The sequence below is a fragment of the Narcine bancroftii genome, chromosome 8 (assembly GCF_036971445.1).
Source record: "Narcine bancroftii isolate sNarBan1 chromosome 8, sNarBan1.hap1, whole genome shotgun sequence".
In the NCBI taxonomy this organism is placed as follows: Eukaryota; Metazoa; Chordata; class Chondrichthyes; order Torpediniformes; family Narcinidae; genus Narcine; species Narcine bancroftii.
Window position 1 is genome coordinate 108665850 of NC_091476.1, and position 25545 is coordinate 108691394.

Below are 25545 nucleotides of genomic sequence, written 5' to 3' on the forward strand. Positions count from 1 at the left end.
CCAGCGTTGTGCTTTTACTTAAAACAAGGAAGCCTGCAGATTCTGGGTATAATGTCTTGACATTTTCTTCTTTGGCTTGGCTTCGCGGACGAAGATTTATGGAGGGGGTAAAAAGTCCACGTCAGCTGCAGGCTCGTTTGTGGCTGACAAGTCCGATGCGGGACAGGCAGACACGATTGCAGCGGTTGCAAGGGAAAATTGGTTGGTTGGGGTTGGGTGTTGGGTTTTTCCTCCTTTGCCTTTTGTTCGTGAGGTGGGCTCTGCGGTCTTCTTCAAAGGAGGTTGCTGCCCGCCAAACTGTGAGGCGCCAAGATGCACGGTTTGAGGCGTTATCAGCCCACTGGCGGTGGTCAATGTGGCAGGCACCAAGAGATTTCTTTAGGCAGTCCTTGTACCTTTTCTTTGGTGCACCTCTGTCACGGTGGCCAGTGGAGAGCTCGCCATGTAACAGGATCTTGGGAAGGCGATGGTCCTCCATTCTGGAGACGTGACCCATCCAGCGCAGCTGGATCTTCAGCAGCGTGGACTCGATGCTGTCGACCTCTGCCATCTCGAGTACTTCAATGTTAGGGGTGTAAGCGCTCCAATGGATGTTGAGGATGGAGCGGAGACAACGCTGGTGGTAGCGTTCTAGGAGCCGTAGGTGGTGCGGGTAGATGACCCATGATTCGGAGCCGAACAGGAGTGTGGGTATGACAACGGCTCTGTATACGCTTATCTTTGTGAGGTTTTTCAGTTGGTTGTTTTTCCAGACTCTTTTGTGTAGTCTTCCAAAGGCGCTATTTGCCTTGGCGAGTCTGTTGTCTATCTCATTGTCGATCCTTGCATCTGATGAAATGGTGCAGCCGAGATAGGTAAACTGGTTGACCGTTTTGAGTTTTGTGTGCCCGATGGAGATGTGGGGGGGCTGGTAGTCATGGTGGGGAGCTGGCTGATGGAGGACCTCAGTTTTCTTCAGGCTGACTTCCAGGCCAAACATTTTGGCAGTTTCCGCAAAGCAGGACGTCAAGCGCTGAAGAGCTGGCTCTGAATGGGCAACTAAAGTGGCATCATCTGCAAAGAGTAGTTCACGGACAAGTTTCTCTTGTGTCTTGGTGTGAGCTTGCAGGCGCCTCAGATTGAAGAGACTGCCATCCGTGCGGTACCGGATGTAAACAGCGTCTTCATTGTTGGAGTCTTTCATGGCTTGGTTCAGCATCATGCTGAAGAAGATTGAAAAGAGTATAGCAAAGCTAATGATACATAACCAACGTTTCGGCATACTTTGATGAAGGGCTCATACCCGAAACATTGGATATGTATCTTTATCTTGCTACATAATGTACACTGACCTGTGAGTTTCTCCAGCATTGCATTTATACTTTAATACTACAGATTCTGGGTGTAATGTCACAAAAGCCTTTATTTCAAAACCTACTGCAAACACGACAGCGAGCATTCCAACCATTCTTAGTCAGACTATCTTTTATTCCTGCGTCGAGGTTCTCTCCTCTGTCCAGAGGGAGACCGGCAGTGGGAGTCGGGCGGGTAAGGAAGACTGGCAGCGGGAGAGGTGGTTGGGGGGGTGGGGGGCGGGGGGAGATTGGCAGCGGGAGAGGGGGTGGGGGGGAGATTGGCAGCGGGAGTCGGAAGGACGAGGGGGCTGAGACCAGCAGCGCGAGTCAAGTCATGCCTGAGTTGGCAGCGTGGGCAGGACGAGGCACCTGTCCGGAGTAGCCGGCTTTCTCTGCTAGGCGGCAAGCAGTCTGCTGGCACATTTAGGTGCCAGAAAGCTGTCCATTCTGTGGCCACCCAAACGAGCCAGCTGAACTCCGCTAGCCGCGTCTGCAGGCGTCTAATCTTCTTAACTCCCTATAGATGGTATGTGACCTGCTGAGTTTTTCCAGCACATTGGTGTATTACAGGGCGCAGTTGCTCCCCTTAGGCTGTAGCCATTCATCAAGGGGGCCTTCATCACAATAAAAAAAAGTGTATGAGAACTTATCAGTGTATTGGAGGAAACAAAAGGTCTTTTTACACAGAAAACCCACTTAATTGGTGTGTGATCGACCCGTCTTTTAAGGACGCTGGGGTCATTCACATTGAACCAAGAAAAGCCAAGTAAGTGTGACCTTTTACGTAAGCAAGCCAGCATCCCGGAGCAAAAGGAGGTAGGACCTTTAGCATTACAGCGCCAGTGTCCTCTGTGAACCCTTTTGGACAGAAACCATTCTGAAACGCATAGGCCCTGATACTACCTATCTTGGTAATATCAGACATGGGATGAAATGACCCCCCCCCCCCCGCCATCCCACCTTCCTTGTGTTTATACAGATAGGTGCCTTTTAAAAAGGCAGTTAATTCCTGTTTTTTTAACGGCTGTGCAAAATAGGCTAAAGAGTTGCTGGAGGAACTCAGCAGGTCACATAGCATCCATAGGAGTTAAAGGTAACTGAACCCTACCCCTCTGACTTCTACGTGGGAAGAAATGGTCAGTCAGTGTTTTTGAACTGGACTCTACATCAGATGATTGGGGAGGGTGAAACTACATATAAAAGAAAAAGGAGGAAAGAAGCTGGGGGAAGGTCCCACAGGTCATAACTCAGCCCCTCATCTATTGGACCAGAACTCAACTGTTCCTTGAAAGTGGCTATGCAAATAGTAAAGAAAGTTGGTTTCATTGGGCAGGACAATGAGTAAAAAGTAAGGTCATGTTACAGCTACATATAACTTTGATTAGGTTATATTTGGAATAGTGTGCAATTCTGGTCACTCAATTAACAGGGAGGATGAGGAGGCTCTGATGGTAGACAAATGAGCCTATTCACACTCTAGGCCCTTTTATAGTGAAAATTAGCGATTTGTCAAAACAGGTTTCCTCTGCCTTTAAGACGCTCCACTTACCTGCATAAAAGGTTGAAAAGTGGATTGGCTGGTCCAGTAACTCCTGGTTCCCTCTGCCGAGGGTAGTAGTGTCAGAGGTGGAGCAAAATCACTTCACCTCCTCTGTAAAAGGATTACCACTGAAAGCAGCTCCAAAGAGGATGATGTTGTCAGCCCGCGACCCAAGAGCATCAACTTTAAAGCACTCATCTGCGAAAAAGGAAATTACGATGTGCAGAAGATCTGCCTGAGTTCTAATACTGGTCGAGCAGATCTTCACTAGCACTCGTACCTGCTCTTCAGTCGCTATTGTAGTGTATAGGGCACTTTCACTCCCCTTCATGTATGTTCCATGTCACGGTGGTGCTACTGCATTACGTGCCCCCCCTCCTTCACCTTGAGAAGCCGGCTCGGGAATTTCCCTGCATGAAAGAACTGCAAGATCTGCCATTTCCATCCTCTGCTTAAAAGGTAAATTCGCCTTTTAAAAAAAAAATTGTTTACAGGTAAATTATATAATAAAATGGTTGTATTGACCAATATCTATGCAACGAATGTGGATGAACCTGTTATTTTTGGGGCAAAAAATTTTAACCCTGCCTGATTTCAAATTGCTGGTTTGAAAAGAGTAGTGGGACTTAAAATGTTGTTTAGATGTTGTTCTAGATTGTTCTTCTCCAAAATCAACTACTCTTTTCAAATCAGCAATTTTAATTCACTCTTTTCAATCCAGTTATGGTGTTTCCGATGCATGGCGATCCTTAAATCCTAATAACAGGGAATACTCATTTTTTTCAAATGTACATCTTCTTACTCTAGAATCGATAATTTTTAAATTGATAATCAATTGATCTCTTCAACTAAAGCATTTGACTATCAGGCAATAGTTATATCTGATCATGATCCTTTAGTTTTAGCCTCAAATTACCCCATTTCTATGTAGATGTTGATCCATTTCGAGAAATGTGTGAAATTTCTGATTCATGTGTTTTGGGAGTGTCCTAAATTAGGAAGATATTGACAGAGTATTTTTAGTTCTTTGTTAATGATATTTAAAGTTGAATTGGATCCATGCCCTTTAACTGCCCTGTTTGGTTTTTCACTGATGCACTATCAATAACTCAAAAGACATGAGTTACAGAACTATAGGCCTTTATTTATAATAAACTTGAAGGTCATCTTGTGGTGTGACCCAGGCTTTTTGGTGAGGGGTTATGGTGTTGGAGCCTTTTTACAGGGTTAAGATAGATGAGCCAGATTTCCCACTGGAAAACGGAGATGCCATTGGTAACACCTAAGGGATCCCTGAGGAAATGGTAGAGGCGACTTCAAAAATGGACGGATAGGGTGCTGGTGGAAGGTTGATTTCAGGTCAATCATGGAAAAGACACGGTATTGGGCAATTTGATTGACCGGGTCCGCAATGTAAGGGAATGGGGTTTGCATCCAGCTGTGTATAATGGTTAATAGTTTGGCTGTAATCAATCACCATCCTGTGTTTACCCCAGCCTTGACCACCACCACTTGGACTCTCCCCGGGCTGGTATTGGGCTCGATGATCCCCTCATTCAGGAGTCGCTGGACCTCCACATTAATAAACCCCTGTCTTCTCCACTGTATCACCTGCTTTTTGTAGCGACTGGCTTACAGGTGGGGAATTGATACAGAGATTTGAGAGACCACGTGTCAGTTGGGATGGCAAGGGAAGGGCCAGTGGGGGGGCAACATGTTGATGAACTGGGGGGGGGGGGGAAGGGACTGTTGTATTCCATTGTGACACTCTTGAGGTGGCACTGAAAGTCCAACCCCAGCAGCACTGGTGCAAAGTGCTGTGGCATGATAAAAAGTTTAATGTTCCTGTAAGTCATGCCCTGCACGGTCAGCGTCACAGTGGTGTAGCTGCGGATCTTGGCTGAGTGGGACTTTGAGGCCAGGGTGACTTTATAGCTAACTGGCTTTTCGTTAAGGGAGTAATGCTACACTGTGTCAGGGTGGATAAAACTCTCAGTGCTCCCGCTATTGAAAAGGTATCTTGATTGAGATGTCCATCATAGACCGGGAGAGTTGATATGGGCTGTTTTGGTTCATCACCATAGAGGTTAGTGTTAGTTTGTAGTCTGGCCTGTGTTGACTCGTGGTCTGGGAGCATAATGGCGGTGGCCATGAGGTGGCGTGGTTATCCCCGGAAGTTGGCAGTGTCCAAGATGGCTGCCCCTGTGTCATGGTGTGGTTGTTTCTGGAACCTGATAGTGACCAAGATGGCAGCTCCCATGCTGTGCACACGGTGGCACTGGAACTGGAAGGCAGCTGTGATTGATATACCTTCGCATAGTGCCCCTTCTTTTTGTTCTTCGAGCATATAGCATCTTTTGCCAGTCAGGGTTTTCGGGGATGCTTTGGTTGACTGCAAAAGTAGCACTTTGGGTGCTCATAGGAGACTGCGGCTGTGGTGGGTTCACTCATTGAACGCGGTAGCAGGCTGCAAGCCTATGGACCATGTCCCAAGATGGCGACACCGCGAGGACCCTGTGCCATTCACCAAATAAGCTTCCATGTTTTGGAGGGTGATCTCCAGCAATTTCACGAGGTCAATCGCCCCTCTTAAGTCTAACTTACTCTGCTTCAAGTAACCTCTAGTGCATGTAGACCGATCTGACACCTGCAACATTGGCGTCCCGGATCATGTCCTCCATGTTTTGGGTGGCCAACACTGACTGGCTCATGTGAGTCCACTTAGGGCCTGGAGGAACTTGTTGCTTGGTTCACCCATTTACTATCTACAGGTGGCCAGAATGTGCTTGCCGTATACCTCATTAACTTTTTCTCTGTACTGGTCCTTGAATTTGTTCGTTGCCTCCGTGTATGTTGAGGTATCCCTGATCTTTGGAAACACTCAGTGTCTGACCTGGGAGAAGAAGAGGTGCAGCTTGTTTGCCTCCTTGGTTGTAACTCTAGTGGAGTTCTGTAGAAAGATCTCAAAGCAGCGTGGACAGAGTTCAAAGCAGTCCGAGGCTTCTGGCAATTGTGGGTCGATCTCCATTTTATCAGGCTCCAAGAGTTGTTCCATCATTGTAAAAAAATTGTAAATAAAATTGATGCACTCTCAATAACTCAAAAGACTAGAGTTACATAACAATAGGCTTTTATTTACAATAAACTTGAAGGTCATCCTGTGCTGCGACACAAGCTTTCTGAGGAGGGGTTGTAATGCTGGAGCCTTTATATAGGGTGAACAGGGAGGAGCCATGGGTCCAGTCACAGGACAGGGCGGGTTAGATTAAAGCATGTACAGCAAATCACCTCATTCACGTGATCCAGATAAACTTTTATCAGCACATCAAGAGAAAGTTTTAGCTTTTAGCACGTTGATAGCCAGATGAGGAGTTTTAATGAAATGGAAAGATGAACTCTAACTGACTCATGCACAGTGGTTACATGATGTAATGTCATAGCTGAACTTAGAGAAAATTAGGTATAATATTAAAGATAAAAAGTTGTGTCTTGGGTAAACTTGTACCTCTAACTGACTCATGCACAGTGGTTACATGATGTAATGTCATAGCTGAACTTAGAGAAAATTAGGTATAATATTAAAGATAAAAAGTTGTGTCTTGGGTAAACTTGTACCTCTAACTGACTCATGCACAGTGGTTACATGATGTAATGTCATAGCTGAACTTAGAGAAAATTAGGTATAATATTAAAGATAAAAAGTTGTGTCTTGGGTAAACTTGTACCTCTAACTGACTCATGCACAGTGGTTACATGATGTAATGTCATAGCTGAACTTAGAGAAAATTAGGTATAATATTAAAGATAAAAAGTTGTGTCTTGGGTAAACTTGTACCTCTAACTGACTCATGCACAGTGGTTACATGATGTAATGTCATAGCTGAACTTAGAGAAAATTAGGTATAATATTAAAGATAAAAAGTTGTGTCTTGGGTAAACTTGTACCTCTAACTGACTCATGCACAGTGGTTACATGATGTAATGTCATAGCTGAACTTAGAGAAAATTAGGTATAATATTAAAGATAAAAAGTTGTGTCTTGGGTAAACTTGTACCTCTAACTGACTCATGCACAGTGGTTACATGATGTAATGTCATAGCTGAACTTAGAGAAAATTAGGTATAATATTAAAGATAAAAAGTTGTGTCTTGGGTAAACTTGTACCTCTCACTTTGTTTGTTTTAGATTGGTCACAGTGTTCAAGCTACCGAAAGAAAATAGACACACACATCGAGAGCAGTTGAGTTTATACAAGTCTTTATTACTAAATCTAAAGCTGAATTCACACTACAATATGCAAGCCCTTCCCAATTATACTTATCAATGCCTGGACTGGTCCCAACTGCCAAAGCGAGGCGACGACTGCACACTTGTATAGGTTGTCGGGGCGCCGGTAGCAGCTTCTCTACCTCCCTCGACCGGGACGTTAGCTGGACTCTTGAAGTTCTTCTTGCTGAGAGATGTTGCCACCTCTTGGAGAGCCTTCCACTTCTGCTTTCCTTGCACCCAACGGCTGCTACCATCAGTAAACCAGGTGTCCTCTTGTTCTGCTTTCTGTACCTTCTCTTCCGTGGTCCTTGGATCATCACATCATCAATATAATAGTGAATCGAGAGGGAAGGCGATACTGACACCGTCTCTAAATCATGGGCAATTAGGCTGTGGCAAATAGTGGGAGAGTGTACATAGCCCTGAGGGAGGCAGGTGAAGGTATACTGGCACCCCCTTCCAGGTAAAGGTGAACTGATCCTGTGAGACCTCATCTATAAGAATACTGAAGAAGGCATTAGCAAGATCAATGACAGCATACCATGTTCCTGAGTTCCCAGTAGCAATGTTTTCAATAAGGGTAACAATGTCCAGAACTGCCGAAGCAAGTGGTGGGACATGTTTGTTCAAAAAACGATAGTCAACTGTCATTCTCCAGGAGCCATCCGGCTTCTGGTCCGGCCAAACAGGGCTATTAAAGGGCGACGTTGTGGGCCTCACTACCCCTTCTTCTTGCAGAGCATCGATGGTGGCAGTAATCTCTTCCTGCCCCCCAGGGAGGTGATATTGTGGAATGCACACTGGTTTTTGGGGGGGGGGGGGAGGCACCATCACAGGATCCCATTTAGCCCGACCCACCACGAATCTTTTAGTAATAGTCCGAATTCCAAATGCAAATCCCCCTTGGCTAGTATTAAGGGCCGTACCGGCCAACATATTAATACCCAGGAATCACTTGTCAGTGGCAGCCACCAGGGTATGTAACCATATAGGGGAAGGGCCATCATCCACCGTGGCGTGGACTTTTATTTCCTTCACCAGGGTGATCGCTCCTCCCATCCCCTCTATTCGAAATGTTGGTCCAGCCCAGAGGTCAGGGTTACCCGGAATCACCGAGTGCTCCGCACCAGTATCGACCAAGGCCAAATAATGGCGGTCATTACCCCCCACCCCAATGGTCTATTAACGGTATATAGGGCCGTGGGTCCCCGTGTATCCGCCGTGTCTCAATAGAGGAGACACGGGGGCCCTGCCGACACCCTCATGCTTTAGTAGGGTTCGGGGGCTTCCAGGCCCACATGCCACTATTATCCATAAGAGCCTTTTTAACCATTTGTTGTATCTCATCACGGGTAACTGGAGCAAGAGATGCTGGCTCGATAGGAGCAGCAGTGGGAGCAGAAGGCACAGTTGGGCCAGGAAGACTCAACAGCTGGGGAAGATGTTCCCTTGCCTTCCTCTTATAAAGGGCATCAAGGACAGCAGTAGGTCCCATCAATATCACTTTTAGGTACGCCTAACTTTAACAAGGTTAGAAAAAGGTCCTTTCTTGTCGGTCCGTTATTAGCAGCAGCCCCTCTCTTTTCATCCTGCTTGTCTGATTTAACCTGGGTTGTATGTGAGTGGATTTTACCTCCCAACTCTAATTCTCGAGACCCAGATAAGGCGTGCACCGCCTCAGACACAGGGTGCCCAATTAGCGGACTAGTTACGAACAGAACCAGTACAATGGGTTGGGCGGAACGAACCAATCTGGTATGCATTCCGGCTTGAATATCTCTTCATTAGGGCTCCCCCCATATACCCACAGCCACAAACGCCCTGCATACAAGGCGGAGGCCAGGGTCTGTTGACGAATTACTGCTATACCCTCCTCTGGGGTGCCCCAATTGTTCTGTAAATGTAAATCCCAATCTACCGGTGATGGGTATACTCGTAGCAGGGCATCCCCTAGAGTGGCAAGTAAGCAATCCACCTCTCTTCCTCTACCCCATAGCTCAGCAGTGACCCGGATATCAGGAGTCAATGTTCCTAATCCCAACAATTCCTCAGGGGTTAAATATACATTACCCCCTCCTTGTTCCCAAACACGCAGGAGCCAGGCTGCCAGAGTTTCTCCCGCCTTTTGCCTATATCGAATGGCAGCCAGCTCTTTTATAGAGAAGTCACGTATCATTGACTTCTCTTGACCTCTGCTCCCACTTTGGCCCACAGGGTCCTTTGCCCAGTGGACGGGACGAGGCCTAGGCCATCACATAGAAGGGGTAGGCCATAGAGCATAAGCAGGGGTTTGGGTATTTTCCCCTGGGTCCGCTTGGGAGATCGGGCTATCTATCCCTTCAATCTCTTCCCTTACATCATCCCCCCTTTCGTCTGTTTGGGAAGTCTGCTGCCTTATGGGGTGGGCGTGAACAGGAGGTGGAGAGGGCAGTATGTTAGGCACATGCTGAGGAGTATCTGCATTATTACCATGGTCCTCTTTCCAGATATTCCCGCCCCATTCATTAATTACATCAGGATCGCCGCCATTCCTTATCATGGCACGAATACGATGTGGATCAGGTTCTACCATTCATCAATTACATCAGGATCGTCGCCATTCCTTATCATGGCACGAATACGATGTGTATTGGGTTCTACTCCATGCCTTTCTTTATCTGCACAGAGCTGCTGCCGGAGTTTAATATTACGGCAGATCGTTTGGACATGCTTATCCTCCCATTCTTTGGCTCGGTCCTGATTGGTGCAAACAATCTCACTCATCATGGAACAGCATTGTCTCAGGGCTTCTAGCTCTTCCTCTAGTTGCTCTCTCTTACGCTGAGATTCTACTTCTCGCTGAACTAATTCTGCTTCACGCTGAACAGAGTGGCGTAAGGCTGTGGTCAACAGCGAAAAACCGTCCATCAGCATCCCCTTTTTAACAGGAAAATTACTTTCTCGAAGGAGAGTGGCAACCGCTCTCCCAGAGGCGCACTTGATGGATCTAACTTCTCATCCCAACTGAGGGGTGGTCCCAACAAAGACAGGGAATTGGCCAACATGCCAAACCCATCATCTTTGGAAGTCCATCTCGGAATCAAGAACTGCTCAGTGCTCACCTCTTTCTTTCGGCGAAACATCTTGAGACCAATCCTGCTGACTATGCCAATTGACTTGGGTAAACTTGTACCTCTCACTTTATTCGTTTTAGATTGGTCACAGTGTTCAAGCTAGCGAAAGAAAATAGACACACACACCGAGAGCAGTTCAGTTTATACAAGTCTTTATTACTAAATCTAAAGCTGAATTCACACTACAATATGGATGCCCTTCCCAATTATACTTATCAATGCCTGGACTGGTCCCAACTGCCAAAGCGAGGCGACGACTGCACACTTGTATAGGTTGTCGGGGCGCCAGTAGCAGCTTCTCTACCTCCCTCGACCGGGACATTAGCTGGACTCTTGAAGTTCTTCTTCTTGCTGAGAGATGTTGCCACCTTTTGGAGAGTCTCAAACTTCAGCAGTGGGACCATGGCTTATATTACCCAAAAGTTGTTTACTTCAGATCTTATCTCTTTGAATAAATTATATAATTATCTTCAAGGTCTCCTAACAGTCTGCGACCAACAAAAGACAACTGCATCTCTTGGCCTCATGGTGGAAGTTGGATAATGTCTACTGATTCATATGCATCCCTGGGCCCCATCGTGTAAATTTAGATAATGTCTTCCTATTCAACTGCATCCTGGGCCTCATAGTGGAATTGAGATTATGTCTTCTGATTTCTTGCATCAGCTGATCTAGGTCCTCCATTACAGTTTGAAAAGGAATGGTGCCCATTTCTTGAATACTATAATAATTGGCAGTTTTAGATGAGCTCTAGTGCTGATCCGTCTGACTTCTAGAGGTTGCAAATTGATTCATCTTTGTATTTTTCTTGTAACCTTGATTAGGTTTCTTTATGTTAAGTGGATTTATGGGGTTTAATTATGATTATCCTGGATAATATCCCTTTTTTTCAGATCTTATTAAGATATAATGTGATTTGTTATAATAGTATTTAATTGGTTTATACGTATAATCATTTTAACAATCACATTTAATAAGGGATGGAATTAAAATTTGTTATATTGTGCATTTACTTTCATTTTATGTTATCTACATGTTATTATTTTGCCTTGTTTTATTAATAATGTATGTGGATTATTATGTTAAACTCAATAAAAATAAAAACTTGAGCAGGTGATAACACAGCTTTTGTGCATTCTGTGGCATACACAAAAGAAATGTATTGCTACTTCAACACACAAAACTTGGCAGGTTACACATCCTTCATAGGAAGTGGATGGTGACTAATGTTTCAGGCTTGAGCACTTAGTCAAGGTATGAGCAGAATCAGGCAAGCGTCTAAATAAAAAGGTGAGAGGAGGGGAGGGAGCAAGGGGTGGGGGAGAAATACAGACTAACAAGTAAGAGGTCACAGGTGGATATGGGTGGGAAGGTAGAAGGGAATAGAGGTGAGAAGTGACAGAGAGGATGTAGCTCTCTGAATGGAGAGGGAAGGGTTGGGGAGCAAGAAGAAAAGGAACAGCTGGATAGGGAAAGAAAGAGACAGGGGAGATGTTTAATGGAAACTGGAGAAGTCGATGTTAATACTGTCTGGTTGGAGACAGAATATTAGGTGTTCCTCTAATTTTCAGATAGCCTCTGTTGGCAGTGCTTGAGGCCGTGGATAGACATGTCAGTTTGGGAATGGTATGTGGAATTAAAATGGTTGGTCATTGGGAGGTCCCCATTATTGTAGACAGAATGAAGGTGCTCAATGCTATGATCTCCCAGTAGAGGATGCCACAATGGGAGATCATAGCATCTCCGATGTAGAGGATGCCACAATGGGAGCACTGGATGCAGTTGATGACCCCTGCAGATTCACAAACTTCACTCTCAGAGAAATGCGATGCCTTCTAAGCCCGATTTGACCACCATAACAGTTAAAACAACCCTTCTGCACCACCCACGTCCCATGATGATCCCATCCTGTCCGTATTTGAGGATGGCATGTGTGCTACCTTCAGGAGAGTGAATTGGAGGTAATTGGGCAGCACAGACTTGTGGGCTGAAATGATCTGTATGTCTAAATTTAAAAAGATTTAAAATATACATTTTAAATTTTTTTTAAAAATCAAAACCAAATCTGGGTAAGTAGAAGATGACAAAGCTTCAATCCCATAGGAACTCAATGCCTTCTACACCCGACTTGATGGCATGATGACGGTAAAAGCAAAGAACCACCCCTCCACACCCCCACGTCCCCTGATGATTCCATCTTATCCTTATCTGAAAACAATGTGCATGCTGTCTTTTGGAGAGTGAATCAGAGGAAAGCATCCAGCCCAGTCAGAGTACCTGGCAGAGTATTAAAGATGTGTGCTGACCAACTTACCAATGTATTCACGGATATCTTTAATATCTCATTCCAGCAGGGCGTATTACCTACCTGTTTCAAACAGGCATCAATCATACCGGTGCCCAAGCAGAGTGTAATAACCTGCCTTAATGACTATCGACCAGTAGCACTTGCATCAACAGTGATGAAGTGTTTTGAAAGGCTAGTGTTGAAACATATCAGCTTCTGTCTTAGTGGTAACGTGGATATGTACCAGTTCATCTATTGTAGATACCATGAAAGATACCATCTCACTGGGTCTACACAAAGCCCTGGAACACCTGTTCAGCAAAGATGCATTCATCATGATGCTCTTTACTAACTACAGTTTGGGATTTAACACCATCATCCCCTCAAAATGATCAGCCAACTCCAAGACCTGATTCAACACACCACTGTGTTATTGGATCATGAATTTCCTCACCTCCAGATCACAATCAATGAGGATTGGTAAGAACATAATCACCAGTACTGGAGAACCACAGGGCTGTGATCTTTGGCCCCTGTATACACCTACGACAATGTGTCTCGGTATGACAATAACACTATCTACAAATATGGTGACAATACCATGGTCTTATATTGTTTAAAGAAAGATAATGAGTCAGCATACAGGAGGGAGATTGAAAACTTGGCAGAATGGTGCAGCCACAACGAACTTGCCCTCAATCTCACCAAAACCAGGGAGCTGATTGTTGACTTCAGGAAAGGAAAACTAGAGGTATATGATCCAGTGATATTTGGGGGAATCAAAGATAGCAAATTTGAGCAAAATTAAGTTCTTGGGAGTCACTATATTCTAGGATCTTTCCTGGACCTAACACGTGAATGGCATCGTGAAAAAAGCATGTCAGCGCCTCTACTTCCTCAGGAGATTGCGGAGGTTTAGTACGACCTCAGAAACCCTTGGAAGTTTCTACAGATGTGTGGTGGAAAGTCTGCAGACCTTCTGTATCACGGTCTGGTGTGGGGACACCACTACCCCTGACCATAAAGGGCCCCCCCCCAAACAGTAGTGGACACGGCCCAGGACATCACAGGCAAAACCCTCCCCATTTTCGAGAACATCTACAGGGAACACTGCTGTTGAAGAGCAGCAGCAATCAAGGATCCACACCTCTCAGCACATTCTCTGTTCTCACTGTTGCCATCAGGAAATAATTCTTTATTTGTTTACATGTGCACGTTGTGTACATTTTTTTTGTATGACCAATAAGTGGTAACTCTATCCTGCCCACAGTAATAAGAATTTTAGGGTTGGATATGACGTCATGTATGTACTCTGACAATAAATCTGAATCTGGCCAAGCCACTTTCTGTGAGCAGTTTAACAAAATACTACTTACTCCACCCTCATTAAAACTAGAAGTGAGTCATTTCTGGCTTTTAACCTCTTACATGACCATCACCTCCATCTTTTTCATAGTTAAAGTTTAGTTCTTTGATGCTTTTAATGGCAATTTACAAAAAAGCCTAAAATAATCTGTTCTAACTCAAAATGACAATATTTCCTGATAATATTTGTGCCTGTCTATTATCATTCTGGTTTTACTTGTTTGAAAACTATTTCTGTTATGGGCATACCTCAACACTTTAACTGATAAAGCTATTCAACTGTAATTAAACTTGGACTGATCCTGAAATTTCGACATTTATCCTCTGAATAAATGGCTTGGCTTCGCAGACGAAGATTTATGGAGGGGGTAAAAGTCCACGTCAGCTGCAGGCTCGTTTGTGGCTGACAAGTCCGATGCGGGACAGGCAGACACGGTTGCAGCGGCTGCAGGGGAAATTTAGTTGGTTGGGGTTGGGTGTTGGGTTTTTCCTCCTTTGCCTTTTGTCAGTGAGGTGGGCTCTGCAGTCTTCTTCAAAGGAGGTTGCTGCCCGCCAAACTGTGAGGCGCCAAGATGCACGGTTTGAGGCGATATCAGCCCACTGGCGGTGGTCAATGTGGCAGGCACCAAGAGATTTCTTTAGGCAGTCCTTGTACCTTTTCTTTGGTGCACCTCTGTCACGGTGGCCAGTGGAGAGTTCGCCATATAACAGGATCTTGGGAAGGCGATGGTCCTCCATTCTGGAGACGTGACCCACCCAGCGCAGCTGGATCTTCAGCAGCGTGGACTCGATGCTGTCGACTCTGCCATCTCGAGTACTTCGACGTTAGGGATGAAAGCGCTCCAATGGATGTTGAGGATGGAGTGGAGACAACGCTGGTGGAAGCATTCTAGGAGCCGTAGGTGATGCCGGTAGAGGACCCATGATTCGGAGCCGAACAGGAGTGTGGATATGACAATGGCTCTGTATACGCTTATCTTTGTGAGGTTTTTCAGTTGGTTGTTTTTCCAGACTCTTTTGTGTAGTCTTCCAAAGGTGCTATTTGCCTTGGCGAGTCTGTTGTCTATCTCATTGTCGATCCTTGCATCTGATGAAATGGTGCAGCCGAGATAGGTAAACTGGTTGACCGTTTTGAGTTTTGTGTGCCCGATGGAGATGTGGAATTGGCTGAGCCAGCATAAATGATCATGAAAAATTCAATGGAAGTTGAATATAAAACCAGAGTATCTGTTTTTCGTTATCATTTGTGCTAACTTGAAGTTCTGCTTAAGTGCTTCCAAAATTGACAACAAATTCCTTCTGGCCCAGAAAAAATATTTAATTATTTTTCTCATTACTTTGACATGTTTTGCCTCAACACTGTATCAGGAAATTGTTATAGCATATCCTATGACAGGTGGATCACTGAGAAAGATAAGAATTGTCCAAGAGAAGATTTTAAAGATATGTGTAATACTGAATGAATGTAGTGAGGTCTAACAGAAGTTTTGAAATTATTTGTAAGTCAAGTTTCATTGCTAGGTATGTCAGTCACAAGGAGATATAAGCTTTTGCAGGAGAATAATTATTTTTATCAGGGATTGATTGCATTGTTACAATTGACTACTAGAGTTAAATGAAGAGTGTAAGTAGTTAATGAAATTGGGAAGGGTGAAAGGAATGAGCTTACAATGGAGAGGTTTGTGTGTATTTATGCACCAGAGAATATACAATGCCACATCCTGTACTTATTTTTTTTACTGTGGATAAATGTTTCTTCTTGTGTAGTATAAACCTTCAGCACAAAGTTGAAATTCACTAAAAAACCTGCTAACAAAAATTATTAATGTGTGACAGTTTTGAACGGCTTAAATAAGGAAGTTAAAAGAGTCTCAATATTTTACTTAACGCTGACGTCGACTATGGTTTCATCTTTAGTGCTTAAAGACAGAACATTTATTTGACATGAGAAAACACATTGGGTTGTGAAAGTAACTCCGACTGTAATTTAAAAACAAATTAGTTTTATAAAATGGACATCAGCTGTTAAGCATCAGTGCACTGAGCTGATGCATCACCTTTAATGGTGGTCTAATTCTACATTTTCTTAGTTTTTAGCCAACTGCTTCCTACTACAAAGAAGAGAGTGACATACTATTCAAGGAGAAAGGGATTAGAATGCGTCGCACCATTGTTCACGACTATTGATGAAACTCCAGAACCCATTGCAGCAAATGTGAAAGGGGACATTCCCAAATGGTTAAGAGGAAGTTTGCTGAGAAATGGGCCTGGAAAGTACGAGTTTGGAAATGACAGGTAGGCACATTGTTTTGCCTATAATCATTACACAAAATACGATCGGTGTCTTAAGATGACTGGCCACCTAAGTTCAGTGGTTCTCCCTAAAGAATGTTGTTTGAGAATGCTATACCCCAGCCATTCTTAATGGGGGCTTTAGGCACCCCTCTTCAACTGTGCTACAGCACATATAAGGGGGAGCCAAAGCTATATTATATTATTATATTTAATATATTTTTTATGTTTTTATGTAGTCGGTAGGAGAGAAGTATGGAAGGAACTATCTAAACTTGACAGCTTCACTGGGAAGGGGACCTATAAACTTTGAACAGAGACCCAAGGGGGCCATAACCAAAAAAAGGATTGAGAACAGCTGCTCTATTATTAACAACAATCATAGTGGCTAACTTGAATGTAAACCTAATTACTTGAAGCATATTGAAAGTTGACAAGTTGCTAATTTTGCTCAATGTACAGCCTTTTTCACATTATGATATTTCTATTCCATGCTACCCAGGTAGAAGATTATTTGGCCAGAACTTGCCACCCTTCAGCATGACAGTGATTAACTCCTTGTATTTATATAACTTTTTAATGTGTTAATGATTTAAGTTCTTGGGAGTCACTATCTCAGAGGATCTTTCCTGGACCCAACACACCAATGGCATTGGAAAGAAAACACATCAGCACCTCTACTTCCTCAGGAGTTTGCAGAGGTTTGGTATGACACCAAAACCCTGGCAAATTTCTATTAAGGTGAAAAGTATGTTGACAGGTTGTATCATTGGTTTGGTTCAGGGACACCAATACCCCTGAGTGCAAAGCCCTCCAAAAGGTAGTGGACACAGCCCAGGTCATCACAGGCAAAACCCTCCCCACTATTGAATACATCTACAGGGAACGCTGCCATCAGAAAGCAGCAGCAATCAAAAGACCCACATTACCCAGCGCATGCTCTGTTCTCCCTGCTGCCATCAGGAAAGTGGTTTAGGTGCCACAAGACTTGCACCACCAGGTTCAGGAACAGCTGCTACCCCTCCACCATCAGACTCCTCAATAACAAACTGATTCAGATATTCATTTAAGGACTCTTACTTGTGCACTTTATTGATTTTCTTTTTTTTCTCTCTGAATTGCACAGCCAGTTTGTTTACATTTATTATCTGTTTACTGTCTTGTACAGTTTTTTTTTGCATGTGCCCACTGGAAAAATGAGTATATGATGTCATGTGTGTACTCTTGACAATAAATCTAAAGTTTTTATAATGTGAAAGAGGCAATTGAGCCAGATAGGCTTGTCATATTTGGCTGGAAAGGTTAAGGGAGATTGAGAAAGACTAGGTGGAGAGAAGGAAGAAGAGGCAGGAGAAAGTTGAGATTACATAAAGTATAAGTATTGAACATTTTGAAAAACCATGTGCTAGCAGCAGGAATTTCATTTATACTGAATGGTGATGTGAAGATATAAAGCAACAAAACATACCCTCACAACATATCTGTACCTGCCTTAAATTCCTCATCTTTATTTTCAGTTTGGATTATCCACATCCAGGAAGGTGACAATTGCAAGCACACAATAGGTGTCAGATAGAGTTAATGGTTGAATCCCTTTTGAGATTCTGCATCAAAATCTCCTTCTTGAGGTGAAAAATTATTATTTTGAGTGTCAAGATTACATTATTGCCAGCTCACATTATTGAATCAAGGTAGATATTTAATTCTAGTACTCTATGTTATGTCTAGTTGTTAAGATTTTCCACCAAAAGAATTACTATCATACAGATAACTCTGTACCAACTGATCTCTCTCAAAAACAATTATCTGGTGGGAAGTATTGTAGCACTCGGGCTCTTACATCCAGGTTGAGCAACAGTTTTTTTTCCCCCCCAAGCCATTAGGCTCCTGAATTCCCAGAACATGTGTAGATAGTGTACCATGGATTTTTATTGTATATGTGATAGCCAACTGCTACATTAGGCTTTTTCAGGTGCATTCTACGCTAAGAATGCACCTGAAGAAGCAGAAGCGGCCCTTTAAATTGCCGTTCAGGTGGCAGCGTTTAAAGTGCAACGCTGGCCACCTGAAGAACACAGCTGCACAGGATGCGGCTCTGAGCACACTCCGGCTCCTGCCCAGTGTCAGCTGTGATCAGCAACCTGACCCTTTAACATCCTCTTTCAGCCAGCTGCATTCAGGTGGCTGCGGGAGCCACTGAGTTAAGCTGATTATCCCTCTCGGAGGAGGGTTATGTAGCTCACCTCAAGAGCACCTCCTGCACATTCAGGTGGCCTCAAAACAGCCGCATATTGCCTAAACACGCGGGGCAATTGGCCACCTGAAAGTGCCTAAACACACACACTCACAGTGTGGGAGGTTAAGTTCTGAGATTTATTGAGGCTGGAAAGGCTCCTTTTATACAGTTGGAGTTTCCACCGTTTGTTTGATTGGCTGACATCAGCTGCATGAATAACAATAGCAGGTGGGAACAATCTTCCATATGAATACCCTTCTTCCCCAGCCTGTTATTGATCTGTTAGCTGGGCAACTTGACGAGCGCCATTTTAGGGCTGCTGGTCTTGTACTGCTCCAGCTTTCAACCGCGCTGGTTCACTGTGTTAAAGGATGTGTTGCAGTGTGTTATGCTGCTGTTTTCTACTGCGCGATGTGCCAGCACAATCTCTGGTGGCAGGCCATCACATGACCCCCCTCAGAACCGACGCTATATTTCATAGTGTCCTTGGATGCAGTCCCCAATGTCTTTGGGGTCTGCCTCTGCGTCGAGGTGCTGGCGTCTCCACAGGTTGTGTCGGGTTCATCTGTGCCGGCTTGAAACTGTCTGCGGTGAAGACCTCTGGTTTGCCACTAATGTCCATTTCGAAGGTGGCCCCATTGTTCTGGATGACTTGGAAGGGGCCTTTGTAGGGCTTCTGTAGTGGTGGACGGTGTGGCCCTCTGCGCATGAACACATGTTGAACTTGGCTTGCCCATGTCTGGAGGGTGGGATCGGAGACAGGTTCTCGACTTTTTCTCGCAGCCTGTCCAGGAAGGTGGTTATATACTCCTGTTGACCTCTGGCTGGTGGGCTGATATCCCCGGGGACCATGAGTGGAGTTCCTGTGGAAGCGCTTGACCAGCCCATTAGACAGTGGGTGGTATGCTGTGGTGCGATGTAGCTGAGTGCCCCACAGGTTGGCAACGTTGGTCCACAGGCTGGAGGAAAATTGTACAACTCTATCAGAGGTTTTGTGGCATGTTAGCCCAAATCTTGCTACCCAGGACGAGACAAGTGCCTTGGCACAGAACCTGGTGGATGTGTCGTCCGGGGGATTGCTTCTGGCCACTGGGTGAAACGGTCGACCACCATGAACAGGTAGCGGAAACCCTGTGAGACTGGTAAGGGAACCACTATGTCCATGTGAATGTTGTCAAACCTTTGTTCCATTGGCTAGAAAGGCTGTGGGGAGACCTTGGTTGTTTGGCACTGCATGCACATTTTGGCCCACCCACTGACCTGTTTCTGCAACCCATGCCACACGTACTTGTTGGCCACCAACTGGACCATGGCTCTGATTGATGGATATGCCAGCCTGTGGATGGAGTCGAAAACTTGTCACCTCCATGCCATTGGGACAATAGGTCGAACCTGCCTGGTGGCCACATTGCACAGGAGTGCCGACTGGGATGTCCTGTAGCTACAGCCCTGTGATGGTGGTCCTGTACTGAGGTATCTTGTTGCTGTGCCTGCACCAGTGCCACGAAATCCAGTCCATTAGCCAGAGAGTGGATGCTCTGATTCGACAAGGCATCTGCAACCACATTGTCTTTTCCCTAGATATGCCTTATGTCGGTGGTGTACTCCGAGACATAAGACAAGTGTCTCTGCTGGTGGGCTGACCAGGGATCGGAGATCTTGGTCAGTGGTTTGTGGTCGTGAAAGCCCTTCCCTCTAGGAAGTACTGAAAGTGGCGGATGGCTAAGTACAGTGCCGTAGCTCAGAGGGCCACAGATGTTTGCTGAAGAAAGCTAGTGGATGCCAACTTCCTTCTATCTGCTGCTCCAGAACTCCACCAATTGCCATTCCTGAGGCATCGACCGCGAGAGCTTTGGGTGCATCTGACCTGGGGTGGGCTATGAGTGGAGCATTAGCCAGGGCTTCCTTCACTTCAACGAATGCTTGTGTGGAGTCATCAACCCAGGTCAAATCCTTCGCCTTGCCGATTATCATGGTGAAAATGGGCGCCTGGTTCGAGCTGCTGCGGGCATGAATTTGCGATAAAAGTTGACCATCCCCATGAACTCCTGCAGTCCTTTGGTTGTACTGGGCCTCGGGAAGTTGCAGATAGCCTCCACATAGCTGGGTAGTGGTGTGGCCCTGCATTTGGTAAACCTGTGGCTCAGGAAGTCAATTGTGGTCAGCCCGAACTGGCATTTAGCCAGATTGATAGTAAGACCGAACTCATGTAGGTGACTGTAGTGGCTTCAGAGGTGTTGTAGATGTTCCTGCTGGGTTCTGCTCACCACCAGGATATTGTCTAAGTAGATGAAGGTGCCATTCAGGTCTCAGCCCACCGTGTCCATCAGTCGCTGGAAGGTCTGTGCTGCGTTTTTGAACCCGAATGGCACCCTCAGGATATTGAACAGCCCGAATGGAGTGATGATGGCTGCCTTGGGGATGTCATCAGGGTGCACTGCGATTTGGTGGTATCCTTGCACCAAGTCCACTTTGGAGAAGATCGTCACTCCATTCAGGTTTGCTGCAAAGCCCTGGATATGCGGAATGGGGTAACTGTCTGGAGTGGTGGCCTCATTAAGCCGATGGTAGTCACCGCACGGTCTCCAGCCCCCCAGATGCTTTAGGCATGGGAAGCAGCCCATGGACTGTTTGACCGCTGAATGATACCTAACTCCTCAAGCTTGTGGAAATCCTCCTTGGTTGATTGGAGCTATTCTGGGGAAGACATCTCACCCTTGCATGAAGAGGTGGAACCTTGGTAAGGATGTGATGCCGACGCCATGTCAGGACATCTCCACCATGAACTAAGGGGAAAGGATTGCCGGGAACTCGGCCAGCACCTTGGAGAACTCATCATCTGAGCTGAGGAGTGGAGGTGAAGTGCCGGGAGCCCGGCGCCCCTCAGTACAAAGGTTTGGAATGTCTCCGCGTGCACAAGTCTCTTGCCCTTGAGGTCTACTAGGAGGCTGTGGGCCCACAGGTAGTCTGCTCCGAGTAGTGGCTGTTCCACTGCGGTCAGCGTGAACTCCCACGAGAAGTGACTGTCTCCGAAATGCAGCTCGGCCCTACTCATGCCATAGGTCCATAGGATGCTGTTGTTGGCAGCCCTCAACGTGGGGCCCGCTTGCCTGCATCTAGTGTCCAAACCTTTGAGGAGCATCTTGCTGACCTCCTCTCCTGTATCCACCAAGAATCGTCTACTGGAAAGGCGATCACATACTTACAGGAGGCTTTCTCAATGGCCAGCCACTGTGGCCATCAGCGACGGCTGTCTTTGTCATTTCCCTGGAACTTGCAGGGAGAAAGGCATCGACGGGTCTTAGAGTCCCACCTTTGGTTCCTGCCGCTCTTTTCTAGAGCCTGCCTTGATGTGGTTGCGAGACTTTGTAATGAGCCCCACGACAGCTGAGCACTTCTGTTTCTGCATCCACAGAATATCTGCCTGTACTGTGACTTTCCAGGGGTTGCTGAAATCTGCGTCATCTAGGAGCAGTTGGATGTCCTCAGGCAGCTGCTCCAAGAATACCTGCTCGAACATGATCCAAGGCTTGTGGTCTCCCAGGAGGGCCAGCATCTTGTTCATGAGCGCTGACGGAGATCTGTCCCCTAGCCCATCCAGGTGGAGCAGCTGTGCCCCCCTCTCTTGCTGCGAGAGCCCAAAGGTCTCAGTTAATAGCTCTTTGAAGGCAGGGTAAATGCCTTCTGATGGTGGCCTGTGGATTAAGTTGGCCACTCTGTCTGCAGTCTCTGGATCCAGGGCGCTGACCACATGGTAGTATTGTGTAAGTCTCAGATGTGATGCCCCGAATCTAGAACTAAGATTCAGCCTGGGTGAACCACACACAGGGTTGAACTGTCCAGAAGGTTGGGAGCTTGAGGCCGACTGTGCTGATCGCTGCTTCGCTATCCATCGCTGGGTTCAGATGCCGTCTATACCATCGGGGTCACCAATTGTAGCCGACTGCCACTCGCAGTGTGGGAGGTTAAGCTCTGAGATTTATTGATTGGCTGACATCAGCCTCATGAATAACAATAGTGGGCGGGAACATTCTTGCATGTGAATACCCTCCTTCACCTGTTATTGATCTATTAGCTGGGCAGCTTGACCAGCGCCATTGTAGGGCTGCTGGTCTTGTACTGCTCCAGCTTTCAACCGCGCTGGTTTGCTATGTTAAGGGATGTGTTACAGTGTGTTATGCTGCTGTTTACTACCGCGTGTGCTGCGCGATGTGCTGGCTCGATCTCCTTGGTGGCGGGCCGCCACAATGTCTTAATATTTTAATATTTCAATGTGTTAAACTTTTATTCTAACATAATTATGTAAATATGCTCCATGGTCCTGGAGAAACACCATCTCCTCTTTACCATATGAGCCTGGTATGAAAAATAAATAAAGGTGACTTGACTAACTCTACATTTCTGTACTATCATACTTTCACTGTACTAGGTATGATATATCCAGCCAGATTGTTTGTAAAACAGACTTTATTATTGTATCCTTGTACATGTGACAATAAACTTGAACTTGAATGCAGCTTTATGTGACATGAGAAAATGAAATTTATGGGAGCAATACCCTGATTTTACAGTATTATCAATTTCTTGCTTGTTATTCATCATTACCATGGTTAGCGTAATGTTTAGTACAACACTGTTACAGCACCAGCAATCAGGTCCTGGATTTGAACCCTATGCTGTCTGTAAGGAGTTTATATGTTCTCCCTGTGTCTGCATGGATTTTCTCTGGGGGCTCTGGATTCCTTCCTCTATTCAAAATGTACCAGGGTGTTTATAGTTTAATTGGGCTTCACAGGCTTGTTGGGCTGAAATGGCCTGTTGCCGTGCTGTATGTACAAATTTAAATAAAAAAATTGATTTAAATTTAAAAAGCAATCTGAACTATTATCTAGTATGTAGGATGCTTCAGAAGGACGATAGGTAGAAAAGGCTAATGGTATTTTCCTGTCACTTTCTCATACTTATATCTTGTAAAACAAAAAGATGCCATTCAGCATATTGAGCCCACACTGATTCACATGAAATCCATTCAAAAGGCTTATTTCTCTGTATTCTCTCAGCACCACTTCCGCATCCGATTCTTCTGCCACCCACCTGCACAAGGAACAATTATGGTCATCTATTACGTACAAACATTCTCAGTCATACTCAAAATGTATTCAATGGTTAATTAAAATACATGGATTTGGGTGAAAGTTGGTTTGTAATCAGTAAACTTTTTGTTCAATGGCCTGGCCCTCAGATATTCAGAATCAGATGAAGACCAAGGTATCATGTTTGCACTGTGGCAGACTTTCCCAGTTAAGAACAGGCCAGGGGATTGGGAGTATTCTGGAGGGTTGGGGATTATAGGGAGCAAGGCTTGTGAACTTCAGAGAGTGGATGCATATCAACCTGTGGTGAGGCTCACAGATCACTGGATTTCCATCTTAAAAGCAGTCTTTTTGCTTTCTGGTATTGCCCTTGAACTTGGGAAAGTCTCCAAAGGAGAGTCTGAGATGGTATGGGCTATGCACAGCAACTGAAAATTAAGGGAATTAAAAAAAAACTACAGATGTTGGAAGTTTGAAATAAATGCTGTTCAAACCCAGCGGGTCAGGGAGTATCTGTGAGAAATAGCTGATAAAGTATTGAAGACCCAACATGTTAACTGTTTCTCTTTTCACAGATGCTGCCTGATTTGATGGGATTTTCCAGCAATTTTTTTGTTTTTGATTTAATTGTTTTGTTGTCCAAGCAGGTATTGTATGCTATTGGATTTCTGATGACCACCAAAGATTATAGCATTAAAAGTCTGGAGAACTCAGTGAAATTCGAGACATTGTTCAACATTTGATGTGTGGCATGATGAGCTCTATCTTCTAAACAGCAATATGTTTCATTCACTTTCCAATAAACCTATCTATTGTCCTTTTAGATATAACCACTTGTTTGATGGTATGGCCTTAATGCATCAATTCAAAATTGATGGTGGTGTCATTACCTATATGAGCAAGTATCTACTCAGTGATTCATACCTTATCAACAGCGCACATAACCGAATCATAGTATCGGAATTTGGAACTGCTGCAATGCCAGACCCTTGTAAAACCCTATTTGAACGCTTCACAAGCCGATTTGAAATCTCACGTATGTGTCAAAAAACTTAAAATTTCAATTTTCATTGAAGCCTGTGAATGCCAAGCTTATTGTTTCATCTCAAAATAATGTTTTGTTTTAAGATGCAACAGATAATTGCAGTGTGAACTTTGCACGATACAAGGGGGATTACTATGCATCCACAGAAACGAATTTCATCCATAAAGTGGATCCTAAAACACTTGAAACAAAAGAAAAGGTATGGTTCACTTTATTACTTCATTTTGTGAATATAATTTTGAATGTATACAAGAGGGTATTCTGGTAATGCATTTCTGCGCACTTTTCGTGTTTTAACGTCGCACGTCGACGGGCCAATTGGTCCCTACTTTTTCTCCACGGATCACACGGTCATGGACTGGCTTTGATCGCATCCACTAGATCATCTCTCTTGACTGGTCAGTTGGACTTGATCAACAAAAATACCTTACTGATATTGTTGAAGTATCATTTATACAGCGGGGACTCCAACAGTTGGAGTTTTAGGGACCCAGATCTCCAACCGGGTTGTGGCTCTTCGTCGCTTCAAATCTCTGCCACCAAGAGATGGGAATAATTTATCCCAATGCTCCTCCAGGGCCACAGCGCTATGTTCTAACAATATTGTGCAGACCACGATTACCAAGGTCACTATGACTGCACTTAAAGTTAGACTTAATCGGTTGAAACTGACTTCTGGCTTGTACTCACCCTCTGGCTTGACGTCTCATGTACAGCTATTGGGGTTGCTTCAAGGGAATTACCGCCAGCTGCCCAGACTTCCTAACTGAAGTTGATTTTAGTCAATGACAACCAAAATCGCTTATGAAATGCCTTTATTTGAAGTTTAAATTATAGCAATCTTCATGTGAAAGTTGACATTGTGACCCTCATTGTCTTTATCCCTCCTTGCTATGAGCCAAATCCTACAATCATTTTGGTCATCTATCTTCTAATCCAATGTGAAATGAATCTCAATGACCAACTCTCT

General features: G+C 44.9%; 1 protein-coding gene across 10 annotated transcripts in view; it reads left to right on the plus strand.

Annotated features, from left to right (window-relative positions):
- Positions 1-25545, plus strand: part of LOC138741159 (carotenoid-cleaving dioxygenase, mitochondrial-like) — an 88830-nt gene that overhangs the window by 25553 nt on the left and 37732 nt on the right. For 6 of the 10 annotated variants that reach the window (XM_069894805.1, XM_069894808.1, XM_069894804.1 and 3 more), the window contains 4 exons: positions 7061-7114; positions 16000-16204; positions 24355-24566; positions 24659-24774. In XM_069894805.1, coding sequence (XP_069750906.1) covers positions 7061-7114; positions 16000-16204; positions 24355-24566; positions 24659-24774 — 587 coding nt within the window. The remainder of the gene's footprint in view (positions 1-7060; positions 7115-15999; positions 16205-24354; positions 24567-24658; positions 24775-25545) is intronic. The other 4 variants (XM_069894806.1, XM_069894812.1, XM_069894813.1 and 1 more) reach the window with 2 other exon arrangements.